Source organism: Chiloscyllium plagiosum, unplaced genomic scaffold (genome assembly GCF_037043375.1).
Source record: "Chiloscyllium plagiosum isolate Xiang-an unplaced genomic scaffold, Cpla_swu_hap1 HiC_scaffold_5, whole genome shotgun sequence".
Lineage (NCBI taxonomy): Eukaryota > Metazoa > Chordata > Chondrichthyes > Orectolobiformes > Hemiscylliidae > Chiloscyllium > Chiloscyllium plagiosum.
Genome location: NW_028270143.1, coordinates 132,670,136 through 132,688,718, shown reverse-complemented (window position 1 = coordinate 132,688,718; position 18,583 = coordinate 132,670,136). Strand labels below are relative to the sequence as shown.

At 48.3% G+C, this 18,583-nt stretch overlaps 1 protein-coding gene across 1 annotated transcript in view; it reads left to right on the top strand.

Annotated features, from left to right (window-relative positions):
* shrprbck1r (sharpin and rbck1 related) overlaps positions 1-17,853 on the top strand; it is a 49,388-nt gene extending 31,535 nt beyond the window's left edge. The window contains exons 9-14 of the mRNA XM_043690970.2: positions 2,894-3,054; positions 7,433-7,544; positions 9,498-9,677; positions 11,950-12,048; positions 13,695-13,838; positions 15,122-17,853. Coding sequence (XP_043546905.2) covers positions 2,894-3,054; positions 7,433-7,544; positions 9,498-9,677; positions 11,950-12,048; positions 13,695-13,838; positions 15,122-15,202 — 777 coding nt within the window. The 3' untranslated portion in view covers positions 15,203-17,853. The remainder of the gene's footprint in view (positions 1-2,893; positions 3,055-7,432; positions 7,545-9,497; positions 9,678-11,949; positions 12,049-13,694; positions 13,839-15,121) is intronic.
* Positions 17,854-18,583: the final 730 nt, after the last annotated feature.

Sequence of the window (18,583 nt, the reverse complement as noted above, 5' to 3'; positions counted from 1 at the left end):
ACAAACTTGATTGAGTTTTTTAAGGAAGTAACAACGAGGATTGATGAGGGCAAAGCAGTAGATGTGATCCATATGGACTTCACTAAGGCATTCGACAAGGTTCCCCATGGGAGATTGATTAACAAGGTTAGATCTCATGGAATACAGGGAGAACTAGCCATTTGGATACAGAACTGGCTCAAAGGTAGGAGACAGAGGGGGTGGTGGAGGGTTGTTTTTCAGACTGGAGGCCTGTGACCAGTGGAGTGCCACAAGGATCGGTGCTGGGTTCTCTACTTTTTGTCATTTACATAAATGATTTGGATGCGAGCATAGGAAGTACAGTTAGTAAGTTTGCAGATGACACCAAAATTAAAGGTGGTTACCATACATTACAACAGGATATGGACCAGATGGGCCAATGGGCTGAGAAGTGGCAGATGGAATTTAATTCAGATAAATGCAAGGTGCTGCATTTTGGGAAAGCAAATCTTAGCAGGACTTATACACTTAATGGTAAGGTCCTAGGGAGTGTTGCTGAACAAAGAGACCTTGGAGTGCAGGTTCATAGCTCCTTGAAAGTGGAGTCGCAGGTAGATAGGATAGTGAAGGTGGCATTTGGTATGCTTTCTTTTATTGGTCAGGGCATTGAGTACAGGAGTTGGGAGGTCATGTTGCGGCTGTACAGGACATTGGTTAGGCCACTTTGGAATATTGCGTGCAATTCTGGTCTCCTTCCTATCAGAAAGATGTTGTGAAACTTGAAAGGGTTCAGAAAAGATTTGCAAGGATGTTGCCAGGGTTGGAGGATCTGAGCTACAGGGAGAAGCTGAACAGGCTGGGGCTGTTTTCTCTGGAGCTTCAGACGGTGAAGGGTGACCTTATAGAGGTTTTCAAAATTATGAGGGGCATGGATAGGATAAAGGGCCGGGTGCTGGCAGGTGGGACTAGATTGGGTTGGGATATCTGGTCGGCATGGACGGGTTGGACCGAAGGGTCTGTTTCCGTGCTGTACATCTCTATGACTCTCTCTAACTCCTTCCTGACTGTATCCCATTGTTCTGCCACCTCTACACTCCCTCCTGCTGGTGGGACAAGGCATAGCCAGGGTCGGTGGTGATTATGTCTGGGACATGGTCTGTACGGTATGATTTCATAAGTATATAAATATCTTGCTATTGCTTGGCTAGTCTGTGAGACAGCTCTCTCAAATTTATCACTAGCTTTTGTAGTAGGATGTCAGTAAGGAGGACTTTGCAGGGTTGTCCGAGCTCAGTTGTGAGCTTTGTTGTTTCAATTTCTGGTGCCAGGAGGTCTGACTGCTTTAATACCTTCTCTCGAGACTTTCTAGCCATTTGAAAGGTGGTTTGCTTGGCCATTTCAGAGAGCACTGACTTATGTGTGACTCAGACACACAGCAGACCAGGTAAGGAAGGCAGATTTTCTCCCCAAAAGAACATTAGTCAGGCTTAACCAATATATATATTTTATATAATGGTTGTTGATGGTCTTTCCAGAATTTTGTTTCATTGAGATTCTGTCTTGGCAGGATTCAAACCCAGGTCTCTGATTTACTAATCTGACAGCACCACTATACCTCCCCATTAAATTCAAAAAAGGCACATGGCTTGAACATATTCGTTTAGTTTGCTGAGGATGACATCCCTGTGTATAAAAGCAAATTACTGTGGATACTGGAATCTGAAACCAAAAAAGAGAAAATGCTGGAAAATCTCAGCAAGTCTGGCAGCATCTGTAAGGAGAGAAAAGAGCTGACGTTTTGAGTCTAACTGACCCTTTGTCTAAGCTCCCTGTGCATATTGCTTCTAGCAGCATAAATGTGCCACATTGCAAACTCACTGATTTATAGGCTGATATATAGTCATGCAGCACGGAAACAGACCCTTCGGTCTAACCAGTCCATGCCGAACATGATCCCAAACTAAACTAGTCCCACCTGCCTGCTCCTGGCTCATATCCCTCCAAACATTTCCTGTTCATGTCCTTATCCAAATGTCTTTTAAATGTTGTAGTTGTGCCCACATCCATCACTTCCTCAGGAAGTTCATTCCACACTGTGTAAAGAATTTGCCCCTTGTGTCTTTTTAAAATCTTTCTCCTCTCACCTTGAAAATGTGTCCCCCTGTCTTGAAATCCCCCATCCTAAGAAAAAGACCATTAACTCTATCTACACTCATTATTTTACATATCTATCAGGTCACCTCTCAATCTCCTACGCTCCAGTGAAAGAAGTCCCAGCCTATCCAGCCTTACTTTATAACTCAAACCTTCCATATCCAGTAATATCCAGTAAATCTCTTCTGAACCATCTCCAGCTTAATAATATCCTTCCTATAACTGTGTGACCAGAACTGGACACAGTATTCCAGGAGAGGCCTCACCAATGTCCTGTACAACTGCAACATGACTTTCCAACTGGTATACTCAAAGGACTGAGCAATGAAGGCAAGCATGCCAAATGCCTATTTAACCACCCTGTCTATATGTGATGCAAACTTCAAAGACTTATGTACCTGAACCCCGAGGTCTCTCTGCAGCTCTACCCAATGTCTTACCATTAAGCGTATAAACCCATACTTGTTTATCGTACCAAAATGAAAAACTTTGCATGTATCCAGATTGAACTCCATCTGCCATTTTTCAGCCCATTGACCTATTTGATCAAGATCCTTTTGTTGTCTTAGAAAACATTCTTCACTATCGCCTATACCACCAATTTTGTTGTAACTATTGACTCGCTTGGGATTGTTTAGCAAGTGGAGCCCAAACACATTAAGAGTAGAGACTCTGGGTTTGGTCGGCGTGGGCTGTTTGATAGTTGTAATGTAATCTGCTCTGTGCTTGTAGCTGTGTGTGACGCTGTTGGTTTGTACTTTCACTTATTTTACCTCAGGAGTTGGAGGAAAGGCGCCTGCGGAATTATCAGAACCTCCTGCAGCTTGACGGCCAGCACCTTGTCCTCAACCCTGAGCCCTTTGAATGCCGGATCTGTCTGTCGGATATGAAGCCAGAGGAAGGCGTTGTGTTGAGAGACTGTCTGCACTCCTTCTGCAGGTGCGAGGACCACAAAGTTGCCTTTCTCCCCCTCGCACCTGCGGCCATCTTATTGTTGGAAATCCTTAACTTTATTTCCTTTCATTTTGCACTGTACTTCTGCTTTTTCTCTTTTCAAGCACTCTGATATTGCTCTTCACCTACTTCTGTGTGAAGTTAGCTCACGGCTCAGCAGAGATCCTGTTGAATGGTGTAATAGATTGGAAGGGCCGAATGGCCTCCCCTTGTTCCTGTTTTTGGGATGACGTGGAGGTATTGGGGTTGGACTGGGTGGACAAAGTCAGAAGTCACACGACACCAGGTTATAGTCAAACAGGAGAGATAAAAGGGACCGAAGGGGCAACTTTTACACACGGAGGGTGGTCATTTGGATGGATATATGAATAGGAATGGTTTGGAGGGATATGGGCTGAAAATGTGTTGCTGGAAAAGCGCAGCAGGTCAGGCAGCATCCAAGGAACAGGTTAAAAGGTAGGGAGGAGGGACTTGGGGGAGGGGCGTTGGAAATGCGATAGGTTAACCTACTAGATTTTAACCTACTGCGAATCCTCTTGCAAGGATGCCTTCCTTGAAGAAGCTCTCTTCCTTCACCTATCGCATGTCCAACACCCCTCCCCCAAGTCCCTCCTCTCTACCTTTTATCTTAGCCTGCTGGACACACTTTCCTCATTCCTGAAGAAGGGCTTATGCCCGAAACGTTGATTCTCCTGCTCCTTGGATGCTGCCTGACCTGCGCTTTTCCAGCAACACATTTTCAGCTCTGATCTCCAGCATCTGCAGTCCTCACTTTCTCCTTGGAGGGATATGGGCCAGGTGCTGGCAGGTGGGACTAGATTAGGTTGAGATATCTGGTTGACATGGATGGGTGATCATCCAGGGTTATAGAGGCATAGAGATGTACAGCACAGAAACAGACCCTTCGACCGAAGGGTCTGTTTCTGTGCAGTACATCTCTATGCCTCTATAACCCTGGATGATCACCCTCCCCCCCCCATGTCCCTTACCTGTGAGGTGCAGGCTCAGCGAGGGCAGCCGCTGGGACAAGGGTCACAGCCAGGATGAAGCCCAGAGAGAAGTTGATCAAGGTGATGCAGCCCAGGAGGAGAGCCAGGTACAGGACAGAGATCAGCTTCAGAGTCATCCAGCCTCCACCACTTCCTCTGGCAACTCATTCCATATGCAAAGCCATGTGTGTGTCAAGGAAATATGAGTGCTCTTAGAGTCATAGAGTCCTACAGCACAGAGACAGGCCATTTGACCCAAACTGGTCCATGCTGACCAGAATGTCCATCCACGCTAACCCCATTTCCCTGCACTTGGCCCATATCCTTCTAATCCTTTCCTATCCGTGTATTTGTCCAAATGCCTTTTAAATGTTGTTAATGTACCCGCCTCAACCACTTCCCCTGGCAGCTCATTCCATATGCATACCACCCTCTGTGTAAAAAGGTTGCCCCTCAGGTTCCCTTTTATTCTTTCCCCTCTAACCTTAAACTGATGCCCTGGAGTCCTCGATTCCCTAACCCTGGGAAAAAGACCGAGTGCATTAATGTTGTCCATGTCTCTCATGATCTTGTACATCTCTCTAAGATTCCCCCCTCAGTCCCCTACGCTCTAAAGAAAAAAGTCCTAGCTTGTCCAACCTCTCCCTATAACTTAGATTATTGAGTTCAGGCAAGATCCTTTTAAATTTCTTCTGTGCTCTTTCCAGTGTTATGACATGGGGTAAACCCTTCTGTTCAATTTAAACCAGCAACACAGGAAAGAGTTATCCCGTACAGTAATCTGGGAAAATTCAAAAGGTCAAGAACTAATAACTTTGTTTCTTAAAGTAGGACAGAGAATAATTAACTAATGACTATTTACAACTCCTCCCTCTAACCTATACTTTACCTTTACCTTTCCTTCTATAATACAATAAAACTCCTGATTAAGATTTACAAAACAAAACTTCTTATCTCAAAACCAGGCAGCTTTCGGTTCTTCTCTGTATCCCTGTTTTCTTTTCTTCTTCTTGGGGTTTTGCTTCACAGGTTACTGATCGATAAAGGTACCTTTAAGAGAGCTCTCCTGTGGGCAGTTTGCAGATATCATTGGCTTGGCAGTTATCCTCCCAACTGTTCAATTTTCTCTGGTCTTATACCCCAAAGCATCGGATTGAGTCATTGGCTTTTAAGATTGTCAATATACTAAATTCAAACTTGATTGGAGTGCTTTTTTTTGGTTTGGGGCATAATTTAAACTGATTGGCCTAATTCAAATTTGTTTTTGTCTCTAGGAAACCAGCTACCCCAGTAGCTGGAGCACATGTTACATTGTGTCTCTTGGTGCTGTCACTGCTAGCTTTTACTCTCTTAAAGGTACAGTACACCCACCTCTTCATAAAACCAGTTTAATAACATCCTTCCTTTTACAAGGTGACCAAAACTGAACACAGTACTCCAAGTGTGGCCTCACCAACGTCCTGTATAACTGCAACATAACTTCCCAACTTCTATACTCAGTGCCCTGACTGATGAGGGCCAGTGTGCCAAAAGCCTTCTTCACTACCCTGTCTACCTGGGACTCCACTTTCAGAGAACCGTGCACCTGAACTCCAAGGTCCCTCTGTTCCACTACACTCCTTAAGGCCCGAACATTCACCATGGAGCTCCTACCTTGATTTGACTTTCCAAAATGCAAGACCTCACACTTACCTGTATTAAACTCCATCTGCCATTTCTCAGCCCACTTCCCCTGCTGTAATTTCTGATAGTCTTCCTCACTGTCCGTGATACCGCCTATTTCAGTGTCATCAGCAAACTTAGTCATCATACCTTGTACATCTCATCCAAATCAAACAGCAGTGGGCCCAGTACTGACCCCTAGTCACAGGCCTCTAGTCCGACAAGCATCCTTCCACCATTACCCTCTGCTTCCAATCATCAAGCCAATTGTCTATCCATTTTGTCAGCCCCACACTCAATTCCATGCAATCTAACCTTCCAGAGCAGCCTACCATGTGGAACCTTATCAAAGGCCTTTACTGAAATCCCATATAGACTATGTCTGCCGCCCTGCCCTCGTCAACCTTCCTGGTCACTTCATCTAAGAACTAACAAATTTGTGAGGCATGATCTCCCACTCACAAAGCCATGCTGACTATTCCTAATCAAATCCAGTCTTCCCAAATGCTTGTATATCTTATCTGTCAGGATCTTCTCCAGTAACTTACCCACCCACAGATGTTAAGCTTTCTGGTCTATAGTTCCCAGGTTTTTCTTTGTAGCCCTTCTTGAATAAGGACACAACATTCGTTGCCCTCCAGTCTTCCGGGACCTCACCCGTGGCTAATGATGACGCAAAAATATCAGCCAGGACCCCTGCAATTTCTTCTCTAGCCTCTTGGATATATCTGGTCAGGACAAGGAGATTATCCACCTTCATACATTCTAATAGATCCAACACTGCCTCTAATGTAATATAGACTGTCCCCAAGATATCATCACTAACTTCCCCAAGTCTTCATGTCTTTCTCCACGATAAGCACAAGAGAAATACTCATTGAGGACCTCACCCATCTTCTGTGGTTCTACACATACATGTACACTTTGGTCCTTGAGGGGCTCTATTCTCTCTAATTATTATTTATTAATTAAATATTATAACTTGCCTCTTCCTGAAGGGTTCGCCACCAGGGAGCAGCCCTCACCCCCTTGTGGTTTGGAGTTACCTGGAGTAGAACCTACTGGTTCCACAGTTGGCCAAGGCTTGAACAGCAACTCCTTTCCTGGGCCTGGGATGACCACCTTCTGAGGCACCAAATGTACCTGTCACGTTGTTATCATGCAGGGCATTCTGTAACCAGTCTGGGATCCTGGCTAGGAATGAACAAACCCTGGGGGGAGGGAGGGCTCACGGATCACAGTGGCGAAATGTATTTAGAAAGATCAACGTGGGATCCTTGGGTTTATTGGTGGAGCCGCAGCATCCAAGTGCAAGGGAGCTTTAGTGTATGTATACAACACTGGTTCAGCTTCGTCTGATGTATCCCACCCAATTCTGGGCACCACATCGTTTGGGGTGAGAGGGATCTTGCTGTGCGTGAATTGGCTGCTGCTGCATTTCCTACAGCAGCATGGCAGGGCTGTTTGTGACCTGTAATGGTGCAGAGATTCGCATTGCCCCTGTCCTTTTCTGAACCTTCCCAGGGCCAGTGCGGTGTGTGAAGGCATTGGAGGAGTTCTGGTTTATCAAACAACAGATTTGAAGCTTAGGAGACCTGAGATGGGCTGATTGGCCTCCTTCCGTTTGCTCAGGCAGTGTTGATAGAGGGTTGCATAAGGATGTTACAGAGATGGTATCAATAATCTTCATTGTGCCTGACTCCCATGTGCAGAGACTGTCTGATACAGCTGATCAGGAGCAGCACTGACCCACAGGTACCCTGTCCATTTCGAGATGACAGCTACGCATGTGACAGCAAATTGCAGGAGCGGGAGATCCGAGCAGTGAGTACTGTCTGCGATCTGGGGAGGGGAGGGGGGCGGGCTGGGATCTGAGTACTGAGTGATCTCTCAGACCTGGGAAGGGGAGGGGGCTGCCTATTGAGTGCACTCTTGGGCTTGGGGTCAGGGCACTGAATGCCCTCTGAAACACGGGAAAGGAGAGGATTGTGGAATGTGGGAGAGGGGAAGCTGGAGGGGAAATGTGAGCTGTAACTGAGCTCTGGTACTGCTGTTGATGCTGGGGTTAAATTGGAGCCTTCCAGGTTGAGAGAGACAGACTTTTGGTGCATAAGACTGAGGTTTATTGAGTAAATAGAATTGAAACACAGATCAGCCATGATGTAATTGAATGCAGAGCAGGACTGATGGGCTGAATGGCCTGCCTATGGTCTACCGCTGCTTCCTTGCTGTCTGGTTCTCTGCTTGCCATTTGTTTGTTCACAAGTGGACATCTACTTTCTATCTGTTTGACCATTTACTGTCTAGTTATTCACTCGCTGTTTGATTGTTCACTTGACATCAGAATAGAAGTAGACCATTTGGCCCATCAAGCCTGCTTGCTCCTTGTTAGTCCACTCCCTGTCTTGGTTCTCTCTGAGATCTCTTTATCGAGGGAGGCAGATTAATGATGGTTACTGATGTAGAGCTGGCTTCAGGACCTCTGGGTGGGAGTATTGTCAGGGGTGAATCTTCCAGGGTATCTGATCATCCATCTGCCCTGACTCAGTCCATTGTACTGGCTGCAGTGCATTGGCTCACGCTGTGGTGCTTTGGGTAATCTTACTGTGAGCTGAAAATGTGTTGCTGGAAAAGCGCAGCAGGTCAGGCAGCTTCCAAGGAAGAGGAGAGTCGACGTTTCGGGCATAAGCCCTTCTTCAGGAGGGCTTATGTGAATCTTACTGTGAGGGCTATGAATGTGGTCCAGTTCCCTATGGATGGAACAAGGGGATAGTGAGTCAGGCAGCTGAGGAAATATTTTGTAATTTGACTGCAACATTACTGTTCAGGCCCTAGTCACTGAACTTAACAGTTTAAGAGAGAACCAGCCAACTCAACATGGGTCTGCCTTGTGATCAAATTTATCATGGATTGTTACTGCAAAAAGACACTTGAAGCTTTTTAGCCTGAATTCATCAGGACTGTTTGCAAGAATGCAAATGTAAAGAGGAATCACCTTTATGTGTGACTATGTTAACTGTCAATCATCATCAACTGGTGCATCCTCCATGGCACCTCCTCTACCAATCACAGTCCATTGGCCGGCCAATCAATCAATCACTTCTCGCACAGGATAAAATGTTCCCTTTTAAGTTGGTATTCTTGCAATGTGTCCTGATGAGGCCAGGATGAAAAGCTTGAACAAAATGTTTTATTTCCAACAAAACTCTAGTGCTGTACCATCCAACAATGAATCTTATAGGGATTAACGTGACAGTGTCAATAACTGAACATTTTTAACCAGCGCCTTGTATTTGCATCGCACTTTTAACTCAGTAAACCATTCATGGAAGCAATACCAGGCAGGTTTCAACATTGAGTCAAAGGAGGGAATATTAGCAGTGATGACCAAAGCTTTCCTCAAAGAGTTAGGTTTGAAAGGTGTGGGGAGAGAGAGAGAGAGAGCGCTAAGGGAGATGACAGAGATAAAGAGGGGGAAGGAAAGTCGAGGAGGAGCATTTGAAATTCAAGGAACCAATGCAAAACAACAAATATGGGCTATAATAAAACAGATAATTGCAATGCTGGAAATCTGAAACAAAATCCAAAGTATCTGGAGAAACTCGGCACATCTGGCAGCATCTGTTAACGGAGAGAGAGAGCAGAGTTAACAATTCGAGTCCTGTGACACCCCCCCATTCCGAATGTTAGCTGGGACAGGGTGAAGGGGTTTTTGCTCGGAGTTAGGACATCGTGAAGTCGCTGTTATGTAACTGATCTTGGATTTCTCTTTCACAGCTGGTTTCCCACGAAGACTATGATAAGTTCCTTGACCGCAGTATGAGTGTTGCAGAGAGCAGCAGTGAAAACAGTTACCACTGCAAGACGGCAGACTGCAAGGGCTGGTGTATATACGAAGATGCAGTCAATGAATTCTGCTGCCCAATCTGCTTAAAGCTCAACTGTTTGCTCTGCAAGGTAAACCTCAACGAGAATTAGCCCAACCAATCATTTAACTAACTACAGCGATTCCACCGTCAGCTGTGAGTGCTGGGGGAGTGCCGCACTGTCGGGAGGGTCAGTGCTGGGGGAGTGCAGCACCGTCGGAGGGTCAGTGCTGGGGGAGTGCCGCACCGTCGGAGGGTCAGTGCTGGGGGAGTGCCGCACCGTCGGAGGGTCAGTGCTGGGGGAGTGCCGCACTGTCGGAGGGTCAGTGCTGGGGGAGTGCCGCACTGTCGGAGGGTCAGTGCTGGGGGAGTGCCGCACTGTCGGAGGGTCAGTGCTGGGGGAGTGCCGCACTGTCGGAGGGTCAGTGCTGGGGGAGTGCCGCACTGTCGGAGGGTCAGTGCTGGGGGAGTGCCGCACTGTCGGAGGGTCAGTGCTGGGGGAGTGCCGCACTGTCGGAGGGTCAGTGCTGGGGGAGTGCCGCACTGTCGGAGGGTCAGTGCTGGGGGAGTGCCGCACTGTCGGAGGGTCAGTGCTGAGGGAGTGCCGCACTGTCGGAGGGTCAGTGCTGGGGGAGTGCCGCACTGTCGGAGGGTCAGTGCTGGGGGAGTGCCGCACTGTCGGAGGGTCAGTGCTGGGGGAGTGCCGCACTGTCGGAGGGTCAGTGCTGGGGGAGTGCCGCACTGTCGGAGGGTCAGTGCTGGGGGAGTGCCGCACTGTCGGAGGGTCAGTGCTGAGGGAGCGCCGCTCTGTCGGAGGGTCAGTGCTGAGGGAGCGCCGCTCTGTCGGAGGGTCAGTGTTGAGGGAGTGCCGCACTGTCGGAGGGTCAGTGCTAGGGGAGTGCCGCACTGTCGGAGGGTCAGTGCTGGGGGAGTGCCGCACTGTCAGAGGGTCAGTGCTGGGGGAGTGCCGCACTGTCGGAGGGTCAGTGCTGGGGGTGTGCCGCACTGTCGGAGGGTCAGTGCTAAGGGAGTGCCGCACTGTCGGAGGGTCAGTGCTGAGGGAGCACCGCACTGTCGGAGGGTCGGTGCTAAGGGAGCGCCGCACTGTCAGAGAGTCGGTGCTAAGGGAGTGCCGCACTGTCAGAGAGTCAGTGCTTGGATGAAGTATTCAAGTAAGGTTCTATCTGTAAAGAAAGATCTCTCCCATCCCTTGTGTGTGAATTAAAATCCTTTATGACCATGAAAATAAGAACTTCTAACTCAGGTAAAGACATAGGTCCAACTGGCCAGTTACCAATGGTGGATTCTCTGTTACTCTGCAGTCAATGCCCACAGGATTGTCACATTGTTCCTAGCCTCTGACCTGCTGTTGTAACCATAGTTTTATATGGCTAGTCCAGTTCAATCTTTGAGGAGAAAGTGAGGTCTGCAGATGCTGGAGATCAGAGCTGGAAATGTGTTGCTGGAAAAGCGCAGCAGGTCAGGCAGCATCCAGGGAACAGGAGAATCGACATTTCGGGCATAAGCCCGAAGAAGGGCTTTCCTGAAGAAGGGCTTATGCCTGAAACGTCGATTCTCCTGTTCCCTGGATGCTGCCTGACCTGCTGCGCTTTTCCAGCAACACATTTCCAGCTTAGTCCAGTTCAATACCTGGTCAGTGACAACACCAGGATGTTGACAGTAGGGAATCTAGTGAAGGTAACGCCATTGAATGTCAAGGGAGAAGGGTTAGTCACTGCCCAGCACTTATGTGGCACGAATGTGGAAAGATCAATGCTGAGGGAGTGCCGCACTGTCGGAGGGTCAGTGCTGAGGGAGTGCCGCACTGTCGGAGGGTCAATGACATCTCCCCTCTCATCTTTTGAAACTCCCCCATGTACAGACCCAGAGTCCGAGGAACATGGGACTTGTGAGCAATGGTAGCCCCTCACCCAGATGACAGCTGAAACAACCAGCATCTCCCCTGTCTGCCCAGGGGCATGGTTGTCTCCTGTCCAATTTCCTGGAATGTCAGACTGTGGAATATGAGGATGCTACTTGGCTATACTCTCGGTGGGATTCTCTGGCTTCAGAAAGGTTCACTTTTGATTCTCTCTGAGTGAGGAGAGGCAGGGGATCTGTGTTAACTGAGTTAGGCAGGCAAGCGGAGTTGAAGCCATCATCTTATTGAATGGCGGAGCAGGCTCGAGGGGCTGAATGGCCTCCTCGAGCGCCTAATTCATTTGATCTTTTACCAGCGTGCCAGTCTTGGTGATGGAGTATTGTCCAACTTCCTCCGAGAGCCTTACAGCATGCTCACTCTGTGTGTGTGTGTATGTGTGTGTGTCTCTCTCTCTTTCCTCCCTCCCCCTTCCCTGTTATAGGCAATCCATGAAGGCATGAACTGTATGCAATACCAGGACGACCTGCGTAACCGAGCAATGAATGATTCTGCAGCTCGCCGCACCACCGAGATGCTGAAGGTAAATCCTGGATTCTAGCAGCATGGGCAGGTCTGCCCGAGGTGAGGGCTCACGCAAGAGGAGGGCTGTTCCAGAAGATTCTTTCCCTTGTTCTTGTGTGTGGGAGTATGGGGAAAACAATTCTAATCCCTGGAAAGGCTTGGGTTTGGTAAAGAGTTCCAGCTCATACCCCCACCCCCATTCACTGCTTTCACTCCCTCTCCCCTTCCCATCCCACCACTGACTCAAGTACAACAACAGTGTGCATTTGTATAACTCCTTCAGAGTAATGTTCTAAAGTGTTTCTCAGGAGCATTATCAAGGACTGAATTGGAGGAGAAGGTATTGGTGGCAGATGCAGAAAGCTTGGTTATAAAATCACAGGATGTTAAAGAGGGGAGGAGGGAGTTAGGTAGGAGATGTGGGAGCCTCTGGCCTAGCAGCTGAAGGTGTGGGTGTAGGGATGGTGGTGGTAGAAGGATCCAGAATTGGAGGAGTGCAGTGATCTTGGAGGACTGGAGGGGTTTACAGAGATACCAGGAGAGTGCGAGAGCATACGGTGACTATAAAACAAACTGAGAATCCTAAAATTGAGGTTTGGTTGAACCAGGAGCTAATGTTAGTCAATGCGAACAGTGAGTATTGAATGAATTGAACTTGATGCAAGTTAGGACACTGACAGCAGAGTTTTGTTTGAGCACAGGTTGGCAGATGGGCCACAGTAAAAGGTTCACTCGATTAGTCCCTGAGATAAGACTTTCACCACTCGGCCCACCAAGTTCTCTCCACCATACAATGAGATCGTGGCTGATCTGATGATCCTCAGTTGCACCCCCCCTGCCTTTTCTCACTCACCTTCCATTCTCTTACTGCTTGAAAGAGGTTACCGTATGCTGATAGGTGTGGAATGTGCCACTGGACCGTGAGAGATTCTATCAGTGAGATCCACAGGATAGGCACTGAGACGCTGTTTCCCCTGACTGCAGTATCTCGAATCCAGCGTCAGCCATTTAAAGGGCAAGAGAAGGGGGAATTTCTTCACTCTGAGAGCTAGGAATCTTTGGAATTCGGCAAGTTAGGGCGGTTCAGTTGAGTTCATTCCAGTCTGACATTGAAAGACTTTCATTCAGTCAAGGGAGAAGTGTGGGTGAGGTGAGGGATTGGCCATGATGGTGTTGGATGATGGTGCTGGGGCTGGATGGCCTACTCCTTCTCCTGGTTCTTATGTTCTTTCGATTCTGAGACAGGGGCGGTGTTGGCCCTATCTCAGAGGGTGGGGTCTCGGTATGTGGCAATTAATCTTCCTGACGTTGGTGAAGCTCTTCACCTTGCACTCATCCGGACCATCTGCAGTAATGCCAAACTGCAAACAGCAACTTGCACTCTCGGGGTGCAGCTCAGTTAGTGAGTCCGCCTATTGGCTGAGGAGTTGCCAAAGAGGGAGCAACAGAGAACTGTAAACTTCCAAAATCTTTGTTGAGAAACTGTGGAAGGTTCAGATGTCATTCTTTAGTTTGCAGAGAAGGGCTCATTGTGTCTGAGCGTAAGCAGCCTCTGGCCATGTAAATGAACATGTTCCAAACTTGTTATTTTGGATGAGCACAACAAACAACTTCCTTAATTTAACAGTCTTTGCATTAATGACAATTCCAATGTCCACTTTCCAGACAATGGTTCAGAGGGGAGACGCTATGCACTGCCCCAAGTGTAAGATCATTGTGCAGCTGAAGGACGGATGTGATTGGTTACGGTGTCCGATCTGTCACACGGAGATCTGCTGGGTCACCAAGGGATACCGCTGGGGTCCTAGGGTAAGCTGGCTAACAGACAGCCCATTGGTTATCTTTGTGTGTGGCATTGGAGATAGTGCAGAGAATGTTCACTGAGTTCATCCAGGACCCTGTAAATACTCCATTATCAATAACCTGCCCAACTCCCTTCAAAGTCAGAACTCTCACTACACCAGGTTATAGTCCAGCAGGTTTATTTGAGATCACAAGCTTTCAGCTGATGAAGGAGCAGGGCGTGGTGGCTCAGTGATTAGCACTGCTGCCTCACAGCACTAGGGACCCGGGTTCGATTCCAGCCTCGGGCAACTGTGTGGAGTTTTCACATTCTCCCCGTATCTGTATGGGTTTCCTCTGGGTGCTCCGGTTTCCTCCCACAGTCCAAAGATGTACAGGTTAGGTGAATTGGCCATGCTAAATTGCCCATAGTGTTAGGTGCATTAGTCAGAGGTAAATACAGGGTAGGGGAATGGGTCTGGGTGGGTTACTCTTTGGAGGGTCGGTGTGGGCTTTTGGGTCTAAGGGCCTATTTCCATGCTGTAGGGAATCTAATCTAATCACATCAGAGTTCACAGTATTCCAGCTGTGGCCTGCCTCATTCCTTATATTCACAAATTCTCCTGACTTTTATACTCCCATTCCCTTTGAGATAAAGGCCAACCTCCCACTTGTCTCCCTTATTACCTGCTGAACTTGAATGCTCGCCTTTTCTGATTCAGGGACCAGGACTCCCTAATGCCTCTGTTCTGTAGCTTTCTGCAGTCTGTATCCACATAAAAAATATTCCGCTTCTATTCTTCCTTTTAAAGTGCATAATCCTACATTCCCCACATTATGTTCCATTTACCAGAACGACAACTCTCTGCAGATTCGGTGTGTTATCCTCACCTCTCTCCTTCCCACTTACGTTTCAGTCGTCCACAAACTTGATGATAATACATTCACTTACCTCGTCCAATATAAATTGTAACTAACTGTGGGCCCAGTGCTGATCCCTGGGGCACTCCACTAGCTACATCCTGCCATCCTGAAAATGATTCCCTTATCCCAACTCTCTGCCTCCAGTGTAGAAACAGGCCATTCAGCCCATTGAGTCCACACTAACCCTCCAAAGAGCAGCCCAGCCCACCCAGACCCCTAATCCCCTGCCCTATCCCTGGAACCATATCAGTTTTCCTGTCCTTTGATAGTTTTCCAGTATTTAAGGATTGCTGGAAGGTGAGGATCTGTGCATCCACCATGTAGCTAACCTCTCGCTGTTCTCTCTGCCCTCTTCCTCACTACCACACCCCCCTCCCATGCTGCAGGGACCTGGAGATACCAGTGGAGGATGTCGCTGTCTTGTCAATGGCCAGCGGTGCCACCCACTCTGTCAGAATTGTCACTGACTCCTCGCAGTCACCTCAGGGGTTGGTGCAGGTGGGTAGGGGATGAGAACCTGCTGATCCTGTATAGTCTGTGTCACAACTAACCAGCCATGGAAAGAAAGCAGCCAGGACAATGAAATGCACCGGGAATGGACAACGTGACCTCCACAGCATGACCTCTCCCTGTCTGACCCACAGGGGTGACCTCTCACTGCGACCTCTCCCTGTCTGACCCACAGGGGTGACCTCTCACTGCGATCTCTCCATGTCTGACCCACAGCCTGACCACTCCCTGTCTGACCCACAGTGCGACTTCTCACTACGATCTCTCCCTGTCTGACCCACAGCCTGACCTCTCCCTGTCTGACCCACGGCGCAACCTCTCACTGCAACCTATCCCTGTCTGACCCCCAGCCTGACCTCTTACTGCGACCTCTTGCTGTCTGACCCACAGCGCGATCTTTGCTGGTCATTTCCCAAGCCCCCAGGGCAGCCTATGGGTGTTGTGGAGCTGCTACAGCACAGGCCTGTTGGCTTGAAGGTGGCATAATGACACTGTCACTGGGCGAGTTATCCAGAGGGCCAGGTTACTGTTTGGGTACACGGGTTCAAATCCCACCGCAGTGGCTGGCACAGTCTCCATCCATCCCCTGTGGAGTCTAACGCTAGTGTCTGTGATGGTGGCCATTAAACTTTCACTGTCCACCTGATCCTTCAGGGAAGAGAAGCCTTCCCCTTGTCTGCCCCTGTCTGACTCCAGACCCACAGCAATGTGGTTGATTATTAGCTGGACTCTGGGCAATTAGGGACATCTGATTGACTCTGGCCTTGTCAGCAATACCCACATCCCATAAAGACTCGGGAACCTTCATTTTCCAATGATTTGTTGGTGTGTACAGTTGTCGAGAGAGTGAATGGTTTTTTTTGATGGCTGGGAGTGATTTACTCTCCTAATAATAACTTGGAGATGCCTGTTTTTTTATAAAATGCGTTCACAGGATGTGGGTGTGTCTGACTGGGCCCAATATTTATTGACCCTCCCTCGTTGCTCCTTGAGAAGGTGGGGGTGAGCTGCCTTCTTGAACCACTGCAGTCCATGTGCTGTGGGTTGACCCACAATGCCCCGAGGGAGGGAATTCCAGGATTCTGATCCAGTGACAGTGCAGGAACGGCGATATAGTTCCAAGTCAGGATGATGAGAAGGCGCTGTCTAAGGAGCCTGGGTGAATTTCTGCAGTGCATCTTGTAAAGTGTACACACTGCTGTCACTGAGCATTGAGAGTGTTTATGAATAACACGTGGAGGAAGTTTCCATTTACCTGAATCATTCCCTGAGACATTTTCTATGAATGGGGCTAATTAAAATAGCAACAGCTGTGGTTGGTTGGCCGGTTTCTCTCGGGTGACGCTGGGTCAGATAACTGCCTGTGCAGTCACTCCCAGATGTCTATCACTTTACAAAACCTGTCTTCGTCGACAGATTGTCGTCAGTTTTCTGGACAAAGAGGGAACTGTCTGAGGTTCCTTGGTCAGGCTGTGTGAGCCTCTCCCTGTCGATCCCTGAGAGGGTTTTTTCCCACTGGATTCTGAACAATTTCCCCACGACAAGCCCCTCCATGCCATTCTCGCTCCTATAACTCTGGGAATATCCCGTTCCAGAGCGTTTGAATTTAGTTAGCCCTATCGCGAGCCAGTTAGCAATCTAAGCTGTGGCTTCAGCCTAACCAAATGGTGTCATTTATTGGGGGCTGGGGTTTTAGCTTTTCAGTGGCACAGCCTGTATTCTAAGTCGTCGCCTTGGTAGTACAAACTTTCAATCCTGCTTAGTGACAAGTTGCAAAAAATAGTTTATCTTGCACTCATCAGCACAAACACAAGGATGTCCAATCTCAAATGGTCAGAGTTTGTAGCTGAGGAGAAACAGGTGCTGATTGCTTGTTATGTCGACTGTGATTGGCTAGTGTGATGCTATCGAGAAAGCAATGGAGAACCCTAGCCTCAAAAAGAGCACAAGCCTTGAATGGGTTTCCTTTGTGCGGTGAACGGGTCCCTGCACGTGAATGCATGTTGCTTTGATCAAATGTGAATGAGCTGTGTTACAAACTCAAAGGATTATCTTAAAATTGTTTGAGGGTGTGGCTGCTGCACGCTCTGGGATTGTTCAGCAGGTGCTGTCCAATGTCTATGTTTGGATTCACGAGTGTGGGTTCTTTGGGTGGTTTGTGCTCTGTTTAGAATGAGCAGCCATTTATTCAGGGGTGCTGTTTAGCTTCCGATTGGGAATTTGTACTTCTCTAACTTGTTACTGTTAAAAATGTGTGTTATGGTTCAAAGTATTTCACTTCCCGAGGAGATGCACTGCTGGAATATGCTCCTGTTAAGAGGGTCCGCCCGCATGTATGCCATAGTGTACAAGCCAATACTGTGGGAACAGAAACTTTTAGAAACACACAGCAGGAAATGCAGCATGTGTGGGGGAAGGAAGTGCTCAACGTTTCTGACCTCTTTGTGTGTGCATAGATACTGCCTGACCACCCCCTCCCAGGATCTCCAACAGCTTTTACTGTTTCCAGTTTGCAGCACCTACTTGGCTTTTCTCTATGGTCGAGGAGAAAGTGAGGGCTGCAGATGCTGGAGATCAGAGCTGAAAATGTGTTGCTGGAACAGCGCAGCAGGTCAGGCAGCATCCAGGGAACAGGAGAATCGACGTTTCGGGCATAAGTCCTTCTTCAGGAAAATCTGAAGAAGGGCTTATGCCCGAAACGTCGATTCTCCTGTTCCCTGGATGCTGCCTGACCTGCTGCGCTGTTCCAGCAACACATTTTCAGCGCTTTTCTCTATGGTCTACTGGGACTAGACATGAGCAGTTCTCCACAGTGGCACAGAATCCAACCAGAGTCAGCTGATTGAGGAATGAACACAAGACCAGGGAATCAGGGCTCTGGGCTTTATTCCAGAGAAGCCCAGCAAGTCTGGTGGCATCTGTGAGGAGAAGGCAGAGTTAACATTTCAGTCAGAGGTCTCTCAATTTCTCGTTTTGGAATTAATTCTGGGATCTGGAGCGTGTCTGGAAGTAGTTTTCCATCCCTTGTTACCCTGAGCAGGAGCGCTGCAGTTCTCCTTTCCCCCAGGGTGGGTCCTTACCTTCTGAGCCAGGCTTTTTTAGGGTGAGGTCAAGATTTCCTCCCAGTGGAAGGGGGGAGGAGGGGAGTGGAAATCGCAGACTCATTCTCTCCCAAACAAATAGGATGTGGATGCTGGGTGTCAATCTGGATATTTTCTAAACAACCTGTTCATTGCTGCCAAGGCACATCTCTTGAGCCTCCTGCCTCAGACGTAGGGAGACTACCACTCTGATGTACCAGCCTGTCAGATTGAGATTACTGTACAACTGTTGGACAA